The sequence below is a fragment of the Bos indicus genome, chromosome 2, assembly GCF_029378745.1.
Source record: "Bos indicus isolate NIAB-ARS_2022 breed Sahiwal x Tharparkar chromosome 2, NIAB-ARS_B.indTharparkar_mat_pri_1.0, whole genome shotgun sequence".
Classification (NCBI taxonomy): Eukaryota; Metazoa; Chordata; class Mammalia; order Artiodactyla; family Bovidae; genus Bos; species Bos indicus.
The window spans coordinates 98,157,486-98,179,135 of record NC_091761.1 but is presented as its reverse complement, the minus strand read 5'-3'; the positions used below and the strand labels follow the sequence as shown (position 1 = coordinate 98,179,135).

Here is a 21,650-nt window from a genome sequence, read left to right as displayed (position 1 = left end):
GCCACACGTGGAAGCAGCATGCAGTTGCTGGCATGATGCCCTGCAGTCCCCTTCATGTTATGTATGTCCCTAGTGAAGTCCTACATGTTCAGTCCCATCTTGCAGGACCTAGACTAACACATATAGCTAAATTTATCTTTGAAAAATACTGTTTTTGAATACTTCTTCTTCACATAAATTGACAATTGCTGCTAAGTCACTTCAGTCGTGTCTGACTCTGTTAGATTAGCATTAAATCTAAATTTCTGTGTCTAGTTTTTAACAATTTGAACCCCCAAGGAGTCCAGTCTTACTAGCCAGGTCATCCCCTAGTCTTCTTGTCCACGTGGATTTGCTTAGATGATTCCACGTGCTGGGAGCACTCTCTGCATTTGCTCTGTTTCAGGCTTCCCACAAATGAAGCTTCCCTTTCAGTCCACACTCTTCCCATACCTACTTCCTGATGATGATTTTTTATCTCTGCGGTAGAAGAGGGTACTGTGTCCACCTGTCTGTTCCTTCTCCACCAAGTCAGCATCCGAGGCTATGGATAACTACAGAATTAACATGCGATTTCTAAAACAATTACTGACTTACCATGCTTGCTTCTAAAGGACACTTTATTGATTCATTTTTACTGATATTACTTAAATGTGTCTGATTTTACATGTAAACTAGAGTTGGCAGCCCAATAACAACTTTCCTGTACTCTTTGGGAAATAAAGACACCATCCAGAGTAGGAATGGTCTCTTGTTCCTGAAGAAAAGTACTCATTACTTAACAGAATTAGAATATTATCCCCAATACTTCTTATAAAGTCACCTTTAATGACTTGAAGATTAATGGGAAAATAATGGATTCGATTTTGCTTTACTAATAATCTCAGTGTATAGTTTCATGTGGATTATTTTCTCTTTTAAAATAGGTCAGTATGTTTCCTAACCAGATAGTCAAATTAAGACCAAAAAGCATTAGTTTTCATAGTTTAGTGACAGTGGTTATCATGGAGTGGACCAACTAAAATAATAGAAGAATATTTTAACTTAAATTTTATATCAATGAAAACTTCATCCAGATTCATAAAAGGTGGGGCAGTCTTTCCTTTTTCTTAAAAACATAATTCTAAAGTCTAAAGCAATCTGGAGCATATTTTTACAATTAACTGCAAACAGATTTTAAATCTCATTTCAGTCTTTTCTGGTCCAGAATTTTCTTCTAGAAAATTCTACCTTTTCGGTGAAAGGGTAGAAAAAGGAAGGAAATCTTGATTATTCTGCCATTTGCTTACCAAACAGTAGAGAAGGACATTTTATCTGCTGCTTAAATTTGAACCCAAGGATAGTCTTGATTATGTAACATATTCTGTGATTGATGAAAACATTAAAAAGTTTAAACTCCATATATCATCCTGCATTGAGCCTCATGACCAGTTCTGATGGGTGTTATTCTAGAAACCACTAAAAAACATTTTTTCTCATTACATTAAATGTCCGATAGGAATTGGAATTATATTTGGGGGTGAGTTTATGAATGGATATAGCTGTAGTCTTCCCTCCTAAGTGGCCCTCCCCTTGCACCATCGCCCATCCAGCCACTGAAGTTAGGCATCTGGGAGTCATCTTGATATTTCCCTCTCAGTCATTCCCCAACAGGTTCTGTTGACTTGTACCTTCCGGACAGGTATCTTTCCCATTCAGTCTTACTTCATCTCCACTACAGCCACTCTGCCTCTCACTTGTACTCCTCAGCGATCCTCCTAACTGCTCCTCCTGCATCCACTGTTCCATATATTCTTTTCCAAATCTTACAGTGCAATTGCAGTGAATTTTTTTTTGTATAAAATATTTATTTATTTTTAACTGAAGGATAATTGCTTTATAGTATTACATTGGTTTCTACCAAACATCAACATGCATCAGCCATAGGTTTACCCATGTCCCTCCCACTTGAACATCCTTCCCACCTCCCTCTGCAGTGAAATATAAAAAACGCAAATTTAGTTGTGCTCTTAAATGTTGCTTTTCAAATAAAACCCCAAATCCTTAACTGGTTTACAAGACCCTGTGTGGTCTACCTTCTGCCTACCTCCTGAGCTTTGAAGAGAGCTATGTTCTTTAGGATTAGGCTTGCTCGCGTAAAGGGAATACACCTAAAATAACAGTGGCTTTAACACAACAGAATTTCTGTCTTGTGTAAGATAGTCATGGTGTGGCACCTTCACAGCCCTCTGGGTTCTAAACTTCTTTGATCTTGATGTTTTACCATCCTCATCACAGAACTACCACTTCATGGTCTGAAATGGCTACTCTAGGTACACCATCACCTCTACATTCCAACCAGGAAAAAAGAAACAGCCGGTCTGCTCCCTTCAAGAACATTTTCTGAAGTTACCCCTATTATTTGCACTCTGTCTCATTGGTCAGAACTTACCCATGCACACGTTCTTACCCAGATTGTTCCTGGTAACCGTGTGCCTAGCTAAAATCCAAGGCATTATTGTTTACAGAAAAGGGAGATAAATTTCGGGGTTCCACTTAGCTGTCTCTATTGCAAGAGTTAAATCCTTATTTTCTGGAGTGAAATGTGAATCAGAAGTATTTGATGAAGAAAAATCAAGAGAAAGCACATAGCATATTATCGGAAATTTGGAGGCAGATACTACAGGAAATAACTAAAATTACTGAAAGTGGTTGCTTCTGGGAGGCAGGAATAGAAGTAGGGCAAGAGACTGCAAATGTATATTAAGCGTTGCAGTACTGTTTTACTTTTTCCAGGAAGAACACATTTTGATTTAAGAATTCCATTTGAAAAGAGAGTTTAGAAGCCTGGATTGAGGCCAGGGTTGTGAGGAAATGTAAGTACTCGAGTTTACTCTGAGAGCATTGAGGTTATATCTTTTATTTCCCACCTTGTCAGTTATCAGTCAGCTTTCAGTATTATGCAAAGATGATGATGTATACATGACTGTTGTCAAAGGTTTACAAGATCATAATCAAGTTCAAGATGTTTGGTCACAGACAGTTCCCTCATTTTTTCTATTATTAGGCTCCCTGGGGTGTAAAATATTGATGGGACATTAAATGTCTTTGATTTAATGCATCTTGCCTTATTTTCCTGACCTAGACTGATTTATGCTTCCCTGGTAACGCAGATGGTAAAGAAATCTGCCTGCAATGTAGGAGACCTGGGTTCAATCCCTGGGTCAGGGAAGATCCCCTGAAGAAGGAAATAGCAGTCCACTCCAGTATTCTTTCCTGGAGAGTCCCCATGGACAGAGGAGCCTGGTGAGCTACAGTCCACGGGGTCTCAAAGAGTCTGACACGACTGATGACTACCACACACACACAGACTGATTTATAATAAGCTTGGCCAGGTAGATTTTTCTAATTGGCAGTAGCACTCCTTACTCGAAACCCTTTTCACCTTGAGTGTCTCATAGCAGGGAAGAAGGTAGTTAGTGTAAACGATAAACCTGCAGAAGATTGGTTAATCAAAATATGTGGACACAGAGACCCAGAATGAAAACACAGAAACAGAAGCTGAAGCTGTGGAAAGGTAATTTTCTGCTGATCAAAAAGAAATAAAAAAAATTTCCATCTAAGTGAAGTATCATGAGACTTGTAAATGATTACGTTTTTTCACGAGAAATGCATTAGATTTTAAAATTGAACATACCTTTAATGAGTTTTGTTTGTTAAATGTTCAGTCCAAAAGGAATTGTTGATGAGAGACAAAGGTCTGAAAAGGAAAACAGTCATTGGGCTTGTATTTAATCACTTTTTATTTTCTCAGATCTCAGTCATGTCATTATCTGGCTTTGGTGCCTGCATAACTTAATTAAGGGAGTTCAGGCAGTGATGGGAACAGGAGGGCAAAATCAAAGAGTAACAGTTTAAACAGATTGTCTGCAGACGCCTGGTATGGATGGAGATGAAGCCTATTAAGAACCTAATTCTAGAAGAAGCTCTTGACGTTGATCATTTGTGAAAAGGAGAATTTTTGTTTTCTAACCCACATGCATGGTTTTGTACACTTACGTCTACAAACCTTAAGTATTGGTATGTCTGATCAGCAGCTTGTGGAATTACTAACACCAGGCCACTTTGAAAGAGCAGACAAGGTTATTAACTTTGGCAGGAAATGAAAATTTGGCCTTAATATACATGCGAAATTGAATTGTCTGCAGCACAAAGCTTTGGAGGTTACCCATGCAAAATGAGAAAACTATCTAAATTTAAAATTATCCTCAGTACAGTGAAAAGTAATTTTGCAGACTGCGTTTTTACAGCCCCAAAATCCATGAAGAGATTGGCTCTATTAATTTAGATTTAAACAGAGGCTCTGTATCGTCTAAAAATGGTAAATGAGATGGAAAATGTACTTTAAGGGAAGAAATGAGTTTCTGGAAATGCTGCAGGCAGGCAGGCTCTCTACCCCACCTCTCTGAGTCTGCCCTGAAACCAGTCGGCTTCCGAGAAAAGGCTCTATCTACTGTGACAGGCATTTGGAATGAGGACATGCACACAAGGCCTCAGTTACATATAACAGCCTTCAAGAGCAGGATAAGAAGCAAATCAAAGCCCAAAGCAAAAGTTATTGGCAGCTTTTCTAGTATAGTTCCTAAAGTGTCTGGGTCTTCAACAGGGTTAAAAAAAAAATTGAGAAACTGAATTTATTTTCTTAGATCTCAAATAACTTAATAGTTTTCATATAATCCCTGCCTGGAACGGTACTGGGTTGGAGGATTTGGTTATTACTCTACCTACCTTCTCATGCAAAAAATGATCTTCTATACAAAGAAAAATTGAGTTTTTCATTCCCCAGTCTTTGAATTTTTTCAGCTCATAAGAACAAACGTTTCTTGTTTATTATTAAGGAAATTATTATTTGTAAAATAGATAGGTGATGATTTATTATACCAAAAATTGGTGACGTATAATTTTGCTATCAAAAACAATACATCAGGGGCTTCCCTGGTGACTCAGTGTTAAAGAATCCACCTGCCATTGCAGGAGACGCAGGTTTCAACCCTGATCTGGGAAGATCCCACGTGCCATGGGGCAACTAAGCCCATGCACCACAACTCTTGAGCCTGCGCTCCATAGCCCCGGAGCCACAGCTACTGAGCCCATGTGCCGCAACTACTGGAACTCAAGTGCCCTGAAGTCCATGCTCCACAGCACAAGAGCCACCACCGTGAGAAGCCAGAGCACTGCAACCAGAGAGCAGCCCCCGCTCAACGCGACTACAGAAAAGCCCCTGCGGCAGTGAAGACCCACGACGGCCAAAAATAAATAAATAGAATAGGAGGACTCTCAGAAAACGAACACAATAGCTGGAGTGTAACCAGGATTCATAGTAAACTTGGGTTTAGAGTTCCTATTTTAATTTTGAATTGATGAGGAAACTGAGAAAAAGTGAGTATTTTCCTACTGTTCTTAGAGCTGCTGAGTAATAAAGTTGAGTCTAGAACTAAGGTCATCTGAATTTCCAGATAATATATATTTGCTGTTAGCTTATCAAAAATCAACACTGCTGAGTAGACGGTACCCCAGAATAATACAGTCAGCTGCTCTTTCCTTATCTGTACATGATCTTCTTTTTGCTTTTCAGGTATTGCTGTGCTTTACTTACACCTCTACGACGTGTTCGGGGACCCTAACTACCTACAGATGGCACATGGCTACGTAAAGCAAAGTCTGAACTCTTTGAGCAAGCATTCCATAACCTTCCTCTGCGGGGACGGGGGCCCCCTGGCAGTGGCTGCTGTGGTGCATCACAAGATGAACAATGAGAAGCAGGCGGAAGAGTGCATCACCCGGTAATCAGGTTTCTTTTTGAGAACTACTGTCTAGACATTTTGCCGTAACTCTGTGTGTGTGAGCAGAAAAACATTTTATTGAATGTACTTTTCTCTCAGCAGTAAATCTTAACTGCTGTCATTTGATCAATTCCCACATTATTCCTGAATTGTAGTTAAGAAACAATCTTTGTAATAAGCCAAATGTAACGACACCGACATGTTCCAGATCAAACATCAGTTCCTTAACATAAATGAGATCAAAAGCCTAGTCATGTGATTACTAGTCCAGGGTCCTATCCAGGATCAGTAATTGGAAGAAATGTGGTGCATGTGCTGTAGTGGGCTGGGAGAGGCCTCCCAACGGATCACAGCCAAAATGGCTCTTCTTACAGAAATAACAACTTGCAAATCCAGTTTCATTTTAGTATAAATCAGGGCAGCCCGGAGAAGCTTGTGAATAATGAAAAATTATGAAACTTTTATACCAACAAACTACAGTTTTTGCTTTAGTAAAGTTTATTGAACACTTTCAGAATTCTACTAAGAAGTCTGTCTGCCGTGCAACTCTGCATGCCATACCGTTAAAGTGAAAGTCGCTCAGTCATGTGTGACTCTTTGAGACCCCATGGACTGTAGTCCATGGAATTCTCCAGGCCAGAGTACTGGAGTGGGTAGCCTCTCCCTTCTCCAGGGGATCTTCCCAACCCAGGGATTGAACCCAGGTCTCTCACATTGCAGGCGGATTCTTTACCAGCTGAGCCACCAGGGAAGCCCAAGAATACTGGCGTGGGTAGCCTATCCCTTCTCCAGGGGTCTTCCCAACCCAGGAATCGAACCAGGATCTCCTGCGTTGCAGGCGGATTCTTTACCAGCTGAGCTACCAGGGAAGCCCAAGGCTCCCCCTAAATATTCTAACACAGAGAGAGTTGCAATTCCAGCAAAGGTTTTTGTTTTGTTTTGTTGTTTAACAGACCTGACTTTTCAGAGCAGTTTTCTGTTCACAGCAAAACTGAGAGGAAGGTACAGAAACTTCCCATACATCCTCTGCTCTGTACATGCATAGCACCACCGCACCCCCCACCATTATTGACATCCTCCGCAGAGCACACTAGCCACAGGTGATGAACCTGTGTTGACACACCATATCACCCAAAGTGTAGTTTACTCTTGGCTTTGTACGTTTTATGGGATTGGGTAAGTGTATAATGACATGTATACATCGTACAGTATCATACAGAGTAGTTTCACTGCCCTTGAAATCCTCTGTGCTGTGCCTATTAACCTCTCCTCCCTTCTTCCTATTGTTCTTTTTACCATCTCCATGGTTTTGCCTTTTCCAGAGTGTTAGAGTTGGAATCGTATAGTATATAGCGTTTTCAGATTGGCTCCTTTCATTAGTATGCATTTAGACTTCTCCATGTCTGTTCATGGCTTGATAGCTCTTATTTGTAGCACTGAATAATATTCCACTGTCTAAAGGTACCATAGTTTATGTATTCATTCACCTATTGAAGAACACTTTGGTTTCTTTCAAGTTTTACCAGCTATAAACAAAGCTGTGAAAAACATCCATATTCAAGTTTTTGTGTGGACGTATATTTCCAGCTCTTTGCGGTGAAATACCAAGGATCATAATTGCTGGATTGTGCAGCAAAGGTCCATCTAGTCAAGGCTATGGTTCTTCCAGTGGTCATGTATGGATGTGAGAGTTGGACTGTGAAGAAGGCTGAGCACCGAAGAATTGATGGTTTTGAACTGTGGTGTTGGAGAAGACTCTTGAGAGTCCCTTGGACTGCAAGGAGATCCAACCAGCCCATTCTGAAGGAGATCAACCCTGGGATTTCTTTGGAAGGCATGATGCTAATGCTGAAACTCCAGTACTTTGGCCACCTCATGCGAAGAGTTGACTCATTGGAAAAGACTCTGATGCTGGGAGGGATTGGGGGCAGGAGGAGAAGGGGACGACATAGGATGAGATGGCTGGATGGCATCACTGACTCGATGGACATGAGTCTGGGTGAACTCTGGGAGTTGGTGATGGACAGGGAGGCCTGGCGTGCTGCAATTCATGGGGTCGCAAAGAGTCGGAGTGACTGAACTGAACTGATGATAAGACTATGTTTCGTTTTGGAAAAAACTGTCTTCCAGAGGGCTGTACCATTTTGCATTCCCACCATCTTTGTCAGCATTTGGTGTTGTCAGTGTTCCAAATTTTGGCCATTTAAATAGATGTGTATTGGTATCTCATTGTCTTAATTTGCATTTCTGTGATGACATATGTTGAGGGGCATCTTTTCATATACTTACATGCCATTTTTTTTAATAATTTTAAATTGGAGGCTAATTACTTTACAGTATTGAAGTGGTTTTTGCCAAACACTGACATGAATCAGCCATGGGTATATATGTGTCCCCCATCCTGAAGCCCCTTCCCACGTCCCTCCCCATCTCATCCCTCAGGGTCATCCCAGTGCACCATTTGTATATCTTCTTTGGTAAAGGTTTAGCCCATTTTTCAAGTGGATCCAAGATTTTAATGAGTGATCATCTCCAAATTGACCATGGGTTTTGATTCCCACTCTTCATTCCTATAAATTATTGTTAGAATAGCATTAGTATTTCTGGTTTTATTTGCTGAGGATCCCTCTGCTTTAGAGGTTTGCAAGAAAGTCTCATTCAATAAATCATTCTTAAGTTTCATAAAAATAAATTGTAGTAGCCTTGAAAACTCAGCAGTGGCTATAGGACTGGAAAAGGTCAGTTTTCATTCCAATCCCAAAAAAAAGCAATGCCAAATAATGCTCAAACTACCACACGATTGCACTCATCTCACATGCTAGCAAAGTAATGCTCAAAATTCTCCAACCCAGGCTTCAACACTATGTGAACCATGAACTTCCAGATGTTCAAGCTGGATTTAGAAAAGGCAGAGGAACGAGAGATCAAATTTGCCAATGTCTGTTGGATCATCGAAAAAGCAAGAGAGTTGCGGAAGAACATCTACTTCTGCTTTATTGACTATGCCAAAGCCTTTGACTGTGTGGATCACAACAAACTGTGGAAAATTCTTAAACAGATGGAAATACCAGAGCACCCGACCTGCCTCCTGAGAAATCTGTACGCAGGTCAAGAAGCAGCAGTTAGAACTGGACATAGAACAACAGACTGGTTCCAAATCAGGAAAGGAGTACGTCAAGGCTGTATATTGTCAGCCTGCTTATATAACTTATATGCAGAGTACATCATGAGAAATGCTGGGCTAGATGAAGCACAAGCTGGAATCAGATTGCCAGGAGAAATATCAATAACCTCAGATATGCAGATGACACCACCCTTATGGCAGACAGCAAAGAAGAGCTAAAGAGCCTCTTGATGAAAGTGAAAGAGGAGAGTGAAAAAGTTGGCTTAAAGCTCAACATTCAGAAAACTAAGATCATGGCATCTGGTCCCATCACTTCATGGGAAGTAGATGGGGAAACAATGGAAACAGTGACAGACTTTATTTTGGGGGGCTCCAAAATCACTGAAAACAGTGACTGCAGCCATGAAATTAAAAGACGCCTGCTCCTTGGAAGAAAAGTTATGACCAACCTAGAGAGCATATTCAAAAGCAGAGACATTACTTTGCCAACAAAGGTACATCTAGTCAAAGCTATGGTTTTTCCTGTGGTCATGTATGGATGTGAGAGTTGGACTATAAAGAAAGCTGAGCACTGAAGAATTAATGCTTTTGAACTGTGGTGTTGGAAAAGACTCTTGAGAGTCCGTTGGACTGCAAGGAGATCTAACCAGTCCATCCTAAAGGAAGTCAGTCCTGAATACTCATTGGAAGGACTGATGCTGAAGCTGAAGCCCCAATACTTCGGCCACCTGATGCGAAGAACTGACTCATTAGAAAAGACCCTGATGCTGGCAAAGATTGAAGGCAGGAGGAAAAAGGGACAACAGAGGTTGAGATGGTTGGATGGCATCACCGACTCAATGGACATGAGTTTGAGTAACCTCCAGGAGTTGGTGATGGACAGGGAGGCCTGGTATGCTGCAGTCCATGGGGTCACAAAGAGTCGGAAACGACTAAGCAACTGAACTGAAATTCTACATATAATGTCAACCTATCTCAAAATATGTACAGCCAAACAGTAATAGTTTCATAAGTGACGAATGTTATGAGGCATTAAATGAAAACAAGATTTGTGTATTCAGATGCAGTGTGGAAATACTAATTAAAGTTACATGCATTTACTGGCTGCTGAGAGTCTTTAGTAGCTTTTAAACACAGGGGAAACTCAGGTGACTGTAGGGAGCAGAATTTGCCACAGTTGTCTCTTAGGCCACCTTAGGACATCTTAGGGTCTATTGTTCTAAGAAACACTCTTTGGGGAATAATACCATTTATTAATATTGGCTTATTATAAAACACTTAGAATAAAATTTCTTTTTTCTTGATACTTTGGTATTAAAAGTGTTATTTATATCATTTTTTGTTTTATGACATTTCAGCAATATTTTATTTATAGACTTAAGGTTAAAAATATAGAATGCAGGCGTATGATAGGAAATTACCTCTTTTGGGCCTCAGGTTTGATTATTTTTAGATTCCTGAAGTTCATCGCAGACCAAAAAGAAACAGAATTATTTATAAATTACTTTCACATCTCCTCCCTTTTAAGAGAAAAGTTTCAAAGTCTTTTCAGTTTAACTTCAGGAAATCCAAAATTACTTGATGACATGACATCAGTTATATAATAAACCTGCTCACTTGTTTATTAAACTTGGAGGCTTCCTTGGTAGCTCAGTCGGTAAAGAATCTGCCTGCAGTGCAGGACACCTGCGTTCGACTCCTGATCAGGAAGATCCCCTGGAGGTGGAAATGGCACCCACTCCAGCATTCTTGCCTGGTAAATCCTATGGACAGAGGAGCCTGGTGGGCTCCAGTCCATGGGGTCTCAAGAGTTGGACACAACCTGGTGACTAAACCACCACCACTTACTTGTTTTACTTTGTGCCTAACCTTCTTCCTCTCATCACACAGTCCTTTTGTGTCCAGAGACATTCATATTCTCCATGTGCCATCCATGTACTCCACTGCCAGCATGTATTTCAGCTTACCATTCCTATATTTTCTTAATATAGCAGTCTTCCAGAACCATGGTTTGAGTTTTAGAAACCAAAGGGACTTTGGGATTAATCCTTAGACGAATTGAAATCTAAAGAAATCAGTGTTTCCTTAAGGTAGAGCTTCTTAGCTTTGGGATCTTGAGAAACTTAGGGCTTCCGGGGATATATAGAAAACTCCTAAATTATATACTGTACTTTTCTTGGAGGGGTCTGTGACTCCCCAAAAGGAATGTGTGTACACGTGTGTGTGCTTGTTCAAAACTGCCCGGCAGTTGGCTGAGGCAGGTGGAGAGGAAGATAGCAAATAGTGCTGGTTCTTCCACTGCTTGATTTATACTGTCTTCTCCCTCCCTTCTACACAGAGATAGTTGGTGCTACTACACGAATAAAGAGCGTTGCCTGTTTTGTGCCCAGTTAAGTGACTTACCCTCACACACAGCATGCTTTCAAGCTAGTACTTAGAGTGACAAAGAACTTTGGATTTCTGGTCAGAAGATGTATACCCTTTCTCTTTTGTAGTGATGAATAAGAAAAGGACTTCTTTTTTAAAAGTTACAAACCTTTTGATGATAAAAGGCAAAAACTCTTCCCAGTAACACTCTGGGGAAATACTGCTAGTAGTGGAACAGAATTATCCTGTTTTTATGTCTTTATTCTTGCTTCAGTGACATTTCAATGATTTGTCTCTTCTAAAGATCAGTTGCTATTAATATCCACATAGCAAAACAAATACAGGGAGCTGCAATGATGTGCTTCTGGGTTTGAGAGTTTCTGAAAACACATAAAATAACCATTACGATCGATAAATGCTATCATTTCTTCATTTTGTCCTAATAATATAGCATCTAAAGCATGATGTTAAAAGTCCTAATTTTAGTAATTGTTTTAGTCTCTTTCTGACTTTGTTTTTAATTGTTATTGAAGTATAGCGTGTGTTAGTCACTCAATTGTGTCCGACTCTTTGCGACCCCATGGACTGCAGCCCACCAGGCTCCTCTGTCCATGGAATTTTCCAGACGAGGATATTGGCGTGGGTAGCCATTCCCTTCTCCAGAGGATCTTCCTGACCCAGGGATCAATCCTGGGTCTCCAGCATTGCAGGCAGATTCTTACTGTCTGAGCCTCCAGGGAAGCACTTATTGACGTATACTTGATTTTATATACACATGGGCTTCCCAGGTGGCTCAGTGGTAAAGAATCTGCCTGCTAAGCAGGAGACACAGGTTCAGTCTCTGGATGAGAAAGATCCCCTAGAGAAGGAAATGGCAACCCACTCCAGTATTCTTACCTGGGAAATCCCATGGACAGAGGAACCTGGTGGGCTTCAGTCTGTGGGGTTACGAAAGAGTCAGACACGACTTAATGATTAAATATATATATATATATACACACACACACACACACACACACATACATATATATATGTATGTATGTATATGAGTTCCCTGTGCTACATAGTATATCCTTGTTGATTGTCTATTTTATCTATAGTAGTGTTTATATTTTAACCCCAAACTCCTAATTAATTCCTCCCTGACCCTTTCCCCTTTGGTAACCATGTGTTTGTTAACTGTGTTTGTGAGACTGTTTCTGTTTTGTAAATAAATTCGTTGATATCATTTTTTAGATTCCACACATAAGGGATACCATATAATGTTTGTCTTTCTCTGCCCAACTTCATTTAGTATGGTAATCTCTAGGTCCGCCCATGTTGCTGCAGATGGCATCATTTCATCCTTTTTATGACTGAGTGATATTCCATTGTATATATGTACTACATCTTCTTTATCCATTCATCTATGCCTGGACTCTGAGGTGGCTTCCATGTCTTGGTTATTGTAAATAGTGCTCTATGAACACTGTGTTCAGTTCAGCTCAGTTCAGTCGCTCAGTCGTGTCCAACTCTTTGCGACCCCATGAATCACAGCACACCAGGCCTCCCTGTCCATCACCAACTCCCGGAATTCACTCAGACTCAGGTCCATTGAGTCGGTGATGCCATCCAGCCATCTCATCCTCTGTCGTCCCCTTCTCCTCCTGCCTCCAACCCCTCCCAGCATCAGAGTCTTTTCCATTGAGTCAACTCTTCGCATGAGGTGGCCAAAGTACTGGAGTTTCAGCTTTAGCATCATTCCTTCCAAAGAACACCCAGGACTGATCTCCTTTAGAATGGACTGGTTGGATCTCCTTGCAGTTCAAGGGACTCTCAAGAGTCTTCTCCAACACCACAGTTCAAAAGCATCAATTCTTCGGCGCTCAGCTTTCTTCACAGTTAAATAAATGCAACTAGTGAGTTTTATGGAGAAGGAAATGGCAACCCACTCCAGTGTTCCTGCCTAGAGAATCCAGGGACGGGGGAGCCTAGTGGGCTGCCGTCTATGGGGTCGCACAGAGTCAGACACGACTGAAGTGACTCAGCAGCAGCAGCAGCAGCAGCAGCAGCAGTGAGTTTTAATGAATTCAAATCCATAAAATGAGGTACCTCCTTCTTAAGTACTTCCTTCTTAAGTACTCATTATAATGAGATGCACTGAACAGTACTTTGATTATCAAGTATTTGAAAATAAGTACTTGCCGTCTCCTTTGAACAACCAAATGTTTGGTTGCAAAATAATTGGTGTGCTAATTATATATCGCCACCTAGTGGTTCCTTGTGGAAGCTACCGGGCTTTCCTGGTGGCTCAAACAATAAAGAATCTGCTGGCAATGTGGGAGATTTGGGTTGGATCCCTGGGTTGCGAAGGTCCCCTGGAGAAGGGCATGGCAAGCCACTCCAGTATTCTTGCCTGGAGAATCCCCATGGACAGAGGAGCCTGGTGGGCTACAGTCCATGGGGTCACAAAGAGTCGGACACGACTGAGAGACCAAGCACATACCTAGTGTGATACAGGTCATGACAATGGCAAGTAAAAGAATGGTATTTTCTAATTCAGTGGTTCAAACACATTTTATTTAGATGAGAACATCATTGGAGTTAATGCAATATGTAGTAATTGTTTTTAGTAACTTCCATAGAGCAGTGTTTATTTAAAAAATTGCTAGTGATTTCACTCTTTGAATAGTTCTTTCAATAATACCCTTTACAAAAATCAAAAGTGCTTTTCTATCTCTAAATTCTTATAGTTTGATGCATTTATATTAATACTTTATAATAAATTCTTATGAAAACTCTGGGATGTTTATTCTGTTTACTGCAACAGTTGAGTTTGTATCTAGTTAACAGATTTTATTTATTAAGTTCTCAACATTACTGAGCTTCCAGTTCTGGAGTGAGAAAAAAAATAAAATTTTTCTTAATAAATGTTTTTAAATTATTTAAAATTATTAGCGATTTGTGGGGATGAGGGGGAGTATTAAAGTAGAAAACAACCACCCTGTGGTTATAGATCAGATAACCCTGTTGGCATTGGAGAGGGAAAAAATCAAGCAAGGTATTACGAGAAAATTGAAAGCAACCTCTGACCACTGTGTCCCTATTACTGATAGCCATTATTCCACTGAGAGTTTAATGCCTGTGTTTGTAATAGAAAAGAAATGCATGAGCCAGCATTTGCATGTTTAACCAATTTGATTGAGATGACTCCATTTGTTGAGGTATAAATATGGAAACATCTAACTTTGTCAGTAACTGCAACCAGCCAAGCTCTTGCAAACCTCTCTTTCCTATAGGGGAGTAGGTCACCTTAAGGATGCTTGCCTAACTTTTTCTCAGTTATTGTTTCATAACTGTCAGCCCTTCTTACTCACTAAAGTCATCTCATTCCTCTGGATGCGCCACAGTTCGCTTTTCCACCTCACCTACTGATGGACAGCTTGGTTGATTCTGAGTTTTGGTAATTGTGAATAAAACTGCTGTAAACAGCAACAAAAAAACCAATTCATTCTGCTTATTAAAGTGTGTTTTCTTCATTTTTAATCCTAAGAGTTCCCCTCCCACCACGGTCTTGTGGAGGTGGTTGGGGAGGGTTCAGGAGAGGAGAGTTGTTTTCTCTTCACAAGTACCTTCCTTTCAGAGCTAGGACTCTATCTACTGATGTATAGCCTGGTGGTAGCAATTGTTAGATTCTTGTTTTACTGTTTGTCTTTGTTGTTTGTAGATACTGGTGGCCTCCAGAAATCAGAGGTAGGGGGCTGTGCACCCTCTCAGCTATGACCTTCATTTTACCACTGAGTAAATGAAGGCACAAGCAGTTAAGCAAACTCTACCAAATGTACAAACATTTATTAGGAAGAAGACTCACACACAGTTAGTCCTCTGCCCTGTTCTGTGGCTCAGATAAAGCCACATCCTCCTCTGATCCTTCTTGGATCTTACTCATCAAACAGTGGCTGGAGCCTGTACCATCTCCCAAACATCCCACCCATCTTCACCACTCACTCCACCAATATTTCCTAACGTTCTTTTCTGCCCATGTTATCAAATCCTCTGGTGTAAATTTTGATAAAGTTATTTGAAGTGCCAGGTATCTCTGAATGTTGATTCCTTACTAGAATACTTCAGTTCACTCACTCGTGTCCAACTCTTTGTGACCCCATGGACTGCAGCACTCCAGGCTTTCCTGTCCCTCACCAACTCCCAGAGCTTACTCAGACTCATGTCCATTGAGTCAGTGATGCCATCCAACCATCTCATGCTCTGTCATCCCCGTCTCCTCCCATCAGCGTCTTTTCCAGTGAGTCAGCTCTTTGCATCAGGTGGCCAAAATATTGGAGCTTCAGCTTCAGCATCAGTCCTTCCGATGAATATTCAGGACTGATTTCCTTTAGGATGGACTGGTTTGATCTCCTTGCAGTCCAAGGGACTCTCAAGTCTTCTCCCACACCACAGTTCAAACACATCAAATTTTTTGGCACTCAGCTTTCTTTATAAAATACTTGAGATATAACCAATCACTCTAGGGGTATGATTTTTTTGTTACTTCAAATGCTTATTAAACATTTTTAGTATGTAGACTAAAGTTAGATAATATATATGCAGGCATTATTTATACTTCACTGCTTTAAAAATAAATGTTTAAATTGGAAGGCATCATTCATTTTATAGTTGAGAAATTTAAAGTATAGAGATTAAATAGCATCTTTAGTATCATAAGCTACCTGATGACAAGATGCATTTTTTTTTTGGTAAGACTGATGTCCTCTCATTACTCCTCTTTTCCAGAAGTCCCCTGACTCTCTCCCTCCATGCTTTTTTGGTATACTAAAATCATTTTGTCAAGTTTCATCAAAACCTAAATCATTTTAATAATTAAAATGATCTCACATTGAATTTGTAGGATAATTTAGGGATAATTGAGATGTGCTGTCAAAATTTCATGTGATGAAAAATGTAAAATAGCATGGACATTTTCCCTCACTGTCATATTTCCTGCCCCTCACCAAAAGAGAAAAAGAAAAAAAAAGTTCATTGTCAGAGTTCAGACGACAAGTATAGCTACTTCTCTTAGCTCTTATCCCTCTGTGAACTCCACCTGCTTTCTGGTTCCCTGGAGCTTCCTTTTTTGATTCTCCAGAAAGAAATGAGGCTTTGGTTACCCTACTCAGCCACACACTTCCCACGATTGTGCCTGTATCTGGAGGTTCAAGTGATGGGAGGCTGGAAAGAGAAGTGAGGCAAAGGGCCTCCTGCGCCCTCAACACTCCTGGGACTACAGCCTCTCCAGGATGTGTGGACAGGTCCCTCTCTCAGAGTTGTGGCCCCTGTGGGCTCCAGTTGCCTTCACTTCTGCTGCCAGCATGAGCCTGCTTGTGGCCTGGGGAGTGAACAGAAAAATGAAGTGTTTTACCACTCTCTGCTATTAAGAGTTCCCTTTCCTCTTCTTTTCTGAGACAGAACTGAAGGACTTCTTCCAGGACTCTTTCAGCCCACTGATGCACACTTCCAGGCTTCAAGCAGCACTGAGTTCAGGCCAGGGAAATATCAGAGGGGAAAATGTGGTAAACTCACCACATTTGGCAGTACTTCAAGCTCTGGTCATCCACATTCTGCCAGCTACTCTTTATTTTTCAGGGTTTTCAAAGAGCTTCACTCATTCTCTGTAGGTTCTGGACCTACATGTGCTGTGAGAGGCAGGATGGTATAGGCTTAGTCCATCTCGCCTAGGACCAGAACCAAAAATAACTTTTTTGGGGGGGAAGCTGAACTGAGTCTATCAATAGGGAACTAATAAGTTATAATCATTCAATGGAATACTATGCACCTATGATAAAGAAGATTACTCTGTGTGTGCTGATCAGGAATGATTGTCAAGATGAATTGTTAAGTAGAGTCATGAAACATTTGGGGAAATATGTTTATAAATAAGTTTATGTATTCTTATCTGTGCATAAAATAATTCTTGGAATATACAAGAAATTGGTAACCAGGGTTATTTCTGAAAGGAAGGACCAGATGCTGGGAGACCGAGGAAGCAGGGAGCCTGACTGATCCCCTTGTGCTGTTTGTATGTGTAACTGGTAGTGGTGGGTCAGGCTGCTGTACAAACACTTCAGCCAGGCCACATGACACATTTCAGAAGTAAACCAGGAAAGTGCAGCAGGCATTGCATTTTATGGAAACGATGGCCCTTTGAGTGTTGACTTTTGTCATTTCCTCAGACTGAATGTTATAATAGCCAGTAGTTCTTGGCTTCTCGGATATCAATTGCTGGTCTCCAGGTATACTGCCATGAGGGGCTAGGGAAACTGTAGGTGGTCCCAGCGATAATCATGTGTCCTTCATTCTTTGAATTTCTTGTTTGTCAGTGAACTGAAGAAAAGAAATGTAGTTGATGGTTAATCACTGACCCCTGATTACCCCTTTATGGTCTGGCCCAGCTTACTTAATATTTAGAGTATACTATTGTAAGTTATATGTAAATATATTTAAGTATTATATTTTATGTAAATATATTTAAATATTATATTTTATATATTATAATAATCCCACATATGTGTGTATATATATAACTCTCTGTATATATTTGTATGTGTGTGTTTTAATTGTACCATTTTTAAGTAACTATCTCTATTCAATCCCTTTCACATTGTCTTAGGCATGTATTTTTATTCCCAGGCTAATTCACTTAAATAAGATTGATCCCCATGCTCCAAGTGAGATGCTCTATGGACGAATGGGCTATATCAGTGCTCTCCTGTTTGTTAATAAGAACTTTGGAGAGGAAAAGATTCCTCAGAGCCATATTCAGCAGGTACCACGTTTTGTGCTTTCTGGCGTCTTTTTACGACCCCACTTCCTGTCTGCCTAAACTGTTGGTTTCCCTGTTGGCACATCCCAGGTAGCTGGCCGGGAAGGTGTATCTTGACCTCTGAAGGTCAGGCATGATCCCAGCACCACCAGCTTCACATGGGGTGCTGTGGGACACTGAAGGGAGTGACTCAGAGTAAGAAGTCCAGCTGCTCCATTTGAGAGTTCAGGGGCCATTCAGAGGAAGATAAGGGCCAGAATAATCCCATGTGCTTCTCTGAGTACAGAGTCAAACTGTGCCCATTCATGGCCATAAGGTGATGTCTAACTTGTCATGTTCCCCAGTACCTGTTAGCAAAAATCCCTTGTCTCCATTCTAATTCTTTCCTTATTCTGGTTGGGTTTCTCTCTGTAGATTTGTGAAACTGTCTTAACTTCTGGAGAAGATCTAGCTAGAAAGAGAAGGTTCACAGGAAAGACTCCACTGATGTATGAATGGTACCAAGAATATTACGTGGGGGCTGCTCATGGCCTGGCAGGAATTTATTACTACCTGATGCAGGTAAGAGGTGGTAACGATGAAACTAGAATGTGGTTCCTATGGTACTGTCTAGGGTGAGAAGACAGGTGCTCCAGCTCAGTTTTTTCATTCTGTCAACTGCTTCATCACTCTTCTGGTAATTACCTGGCCTAGATAAACAAGAGTAGTGCCTGCCAAGGGCTTCCCTGGTGACTCAGTGGTAAAGAACCTGCCTGCCAATGCAGGAGATACAGGTTCGATCCCTGGGTCAGGAAGATCCCCTGGAGAAGGAAATCACAACCCACTGTAGTTTCTTGCCTGGGAAATCCCATGGACAGAGGAGCCTGGCAGGCTACAGTCCATGGGGTTGCAAAGAGTCAGACACAATGCAATGACTTAATAACAACAGCACTTGCCAAAGTGTATTTGAAGTGTATTAGCGTAAAAGGCGCTGTGCTTTGAGATGATGTTTGATTTGTAGGTGACCATACTTGCCCACCTCATGCCACTTGTGCAGAGTAAGTGTTTTGACCTATTCTTCTATATGAAGTGCCCTCTGCTCTGCTCTGCTCTTTCAGCAGATGCCTTGAATTAATACTGCTCCTCATTATAACGTACAACCCATTGAAAGAAGTTGCAGGAGTAAGAACAAAATCAGTAGAAAACAAGGAAGGATCTGCTGCCTAAAGCGCAGTTAGAGAGCAAAACTGAGGAGCCTTTTCAGTGGATTTTGTGTAATTTACCTGAAAAATAGCTGAATATGCCATGTTCCGGGATTTCCCTGGTAGCTCAACTGCTAAAGAATCTTCCTGCAATGCAGGAGATCCCAGTTCAATTCCTGGGTTGGGAAGATCCCCTGGAGAAGGGATAGGCTACCCGCTCTAGTATTTTGGGGCTTCCCTGGTGGCTCAGATGGTAAAGAATCTGCCTGCAATGTGGGAGACCTGGGTTGGATCCCTGGTTTGGGAAGATCCGCTGGAGGAGGGCATGGCAACCCACTCCAATATTCTTGCCTGGAGAATCCCCATGGACAGAGGAGCCTGGCAGGCAGTAGTCCAAGGGGTTGTAAAGAATTGTTCGTGACTGAGCAACTAAGCACAGCACATGCCATGTTCAACAGTTCTTTGGCGCTAATACTGTTGGCAGACATCAGCCAAAGCCAGATAGACCGAGGGCAAATAGAGTATTACAGCAAGCATAACCTGGAAGGGGAGGTCAGAAGAGGGCTCCTCATGAGAGCATCATTTCCAGGGGCTCGTCTAGCTCTGCTGAAGGAGATATCGGCACTTGTGCTTAAGAATAAGAATTCATGGCAAAAGAATACTGATTTTTAATGATGGTAAAGGTGCCCACCCTCAATTTCCCAAACTACAGTGTAACATAACGAAAAATGTTTCATTAATACATTCAACAAGAGAGCTTGGATATAAATGCTCATAGCTGGTTGAGCAGCTATAATAATGCCAAATCAACCTCACACCTGTCATTTCCCTGTAACTAAACAAGAACAGCAGAGCTGAAAAATAAAACCTTATTATTGCTTTTGAATGCATAACCATACTTGGAGTGTTACTGGCAGTAAGAGACCAGTTTATTCTGCACTTCTCAAATCAGAGTTATATAATTAGGGGTTTTGACATTTTAAGCTTAAATTCTTTTTTCTGGCACACTTCCCTCACTGACTCTCTATTTCCGGAAGTAAATACAGATTCTTCAAAGTTTTCAGGAAAGAAGAACAACTTCGATGTGCCAAGGTGAATTAGAGTCATACGTGTCAGTGACGATGGCTTCATGACCTTTCTTCGAAGCAGATCATCAGGAGGTGTCTTACCCTCTGCTTCCATGCATTTGGTTATAATAAGAAATCTGGAAACCCAAGTATTGCATTTTCCATTTGTACATCATTATCTATTTGAAATGATTTAATTTTTAATCCTCAAAGTCCATTCTGATAGGTGCATAAGTATCAACATGAAATGTAGTTTTTAGGCCATTTTGAGAACTTCTGCAAGTTTGAGGAGAATCCAGCCATTCAGCTCTCACATTTTAAACTGCGCTTGAACAATGTTCTTTGCGTAAAGTGGAATCTGAGTGTGTCTGCAGAACTTAGTGCATGTTCAGTGTCCATGAAAGCCTATGGTCGGTATCGTCTCATGCCCTGCCACCACTGCCTCCTGCCTGACTTCACAGCACTGCCTCCCTCCCACCCCAAATGCCCGGCCCCTGCCTGGCAAAGACAGCACTGCATTTGTTGTTTAAAAGAAGAAGTATGAGGTACACTGAATTAGGACCAGGACCAAAACTAAAAATTATATCAAAAGTATAGGCTCATATGCCATATGACACCAAATCCTGTAATTCTGTTCATTATTGTATCTAAATAAGCCTTCATAAGTATCAGTTCCAAATCTTTTGCAGAAGGACTTAATCTAGAGTCACACCAATTGGGGATTTAGATCCTAGGTCTCCCAACTTGTTAGCATCTTCTGTTGGAAATATCACCCACCATTACTCTAAATGGGCTTCACTGGTGGCTCAGTCAGTGAAGAATCTGCCTGTAATGCAGGAGACCCAGGTTCAGTACCTGGGTCGGGAATATTCCCTGCAGAAAGAAATGACAGCCCACTCCAGTATTCTTGCCTGGGAAATCCCATGGACAGAGGGGCCTGATGGGCTACAGTCCATGGGGTCTCGAAGAGTTGGACATGATTTAGCAACTAAACACTGCTACTACTTTAGATGAAAGCTGTACCTGATTTATCTAATGCATCTCTTTGTGGTCCTTAAAGTGTGCTTAAGGTACTAAGACCTTAGGAAACTTCTCTTAGCTCACATTCTTAAGCATTGGCTTTGGACATTTTTATATGTATCTAGATAAAAATAAATATTGAAAATAATATGTATATAAGGTTCCAGATGTAAACTGATAGCCTAATTTTGGTTTGTGCCAGTAGGTGAAAAAATTGGCTGGAATCCAAAACCATTTAATGACTTTCAATTCATTTTGGTCATCTTTTCCTCTCTTTTTAAACCCATCCCTGAC

At 41.0% G+C, this 21,650-nt stretch overlaps 1 protein-coding gene across 2 annotated transcripts in view; it reads left to right on the top strand.

Annotated features, from left to right (window-relative positions):
* The window catches only part of LANCL1 (LanC like glutathione S-transferase 1), a 49,412-nt gene that overhangs the window by 16,156 nt on the left and 11,606 nt on the right, over positions 1-21,650 (top strand). For both annotated transcript variants that reach the window (XM_019976297.2, XM_019976287.2), the window contains exons 4-6: positions 5,594-5,801; positions 17,956-18,091; positions 18,503-18,649. In XM_019976297.2, the coding sequence (XP_019831856.1) occupies positions 5,594-5,801; positions 17,956-18,091; positions 18,503-18,649 (491 nt within the window). The remainder of the gene's footprint in view (positions 1-5,593; positions 5,802-17,955; positions 18,092-18,502; positions 18,650-21,650) is intronic.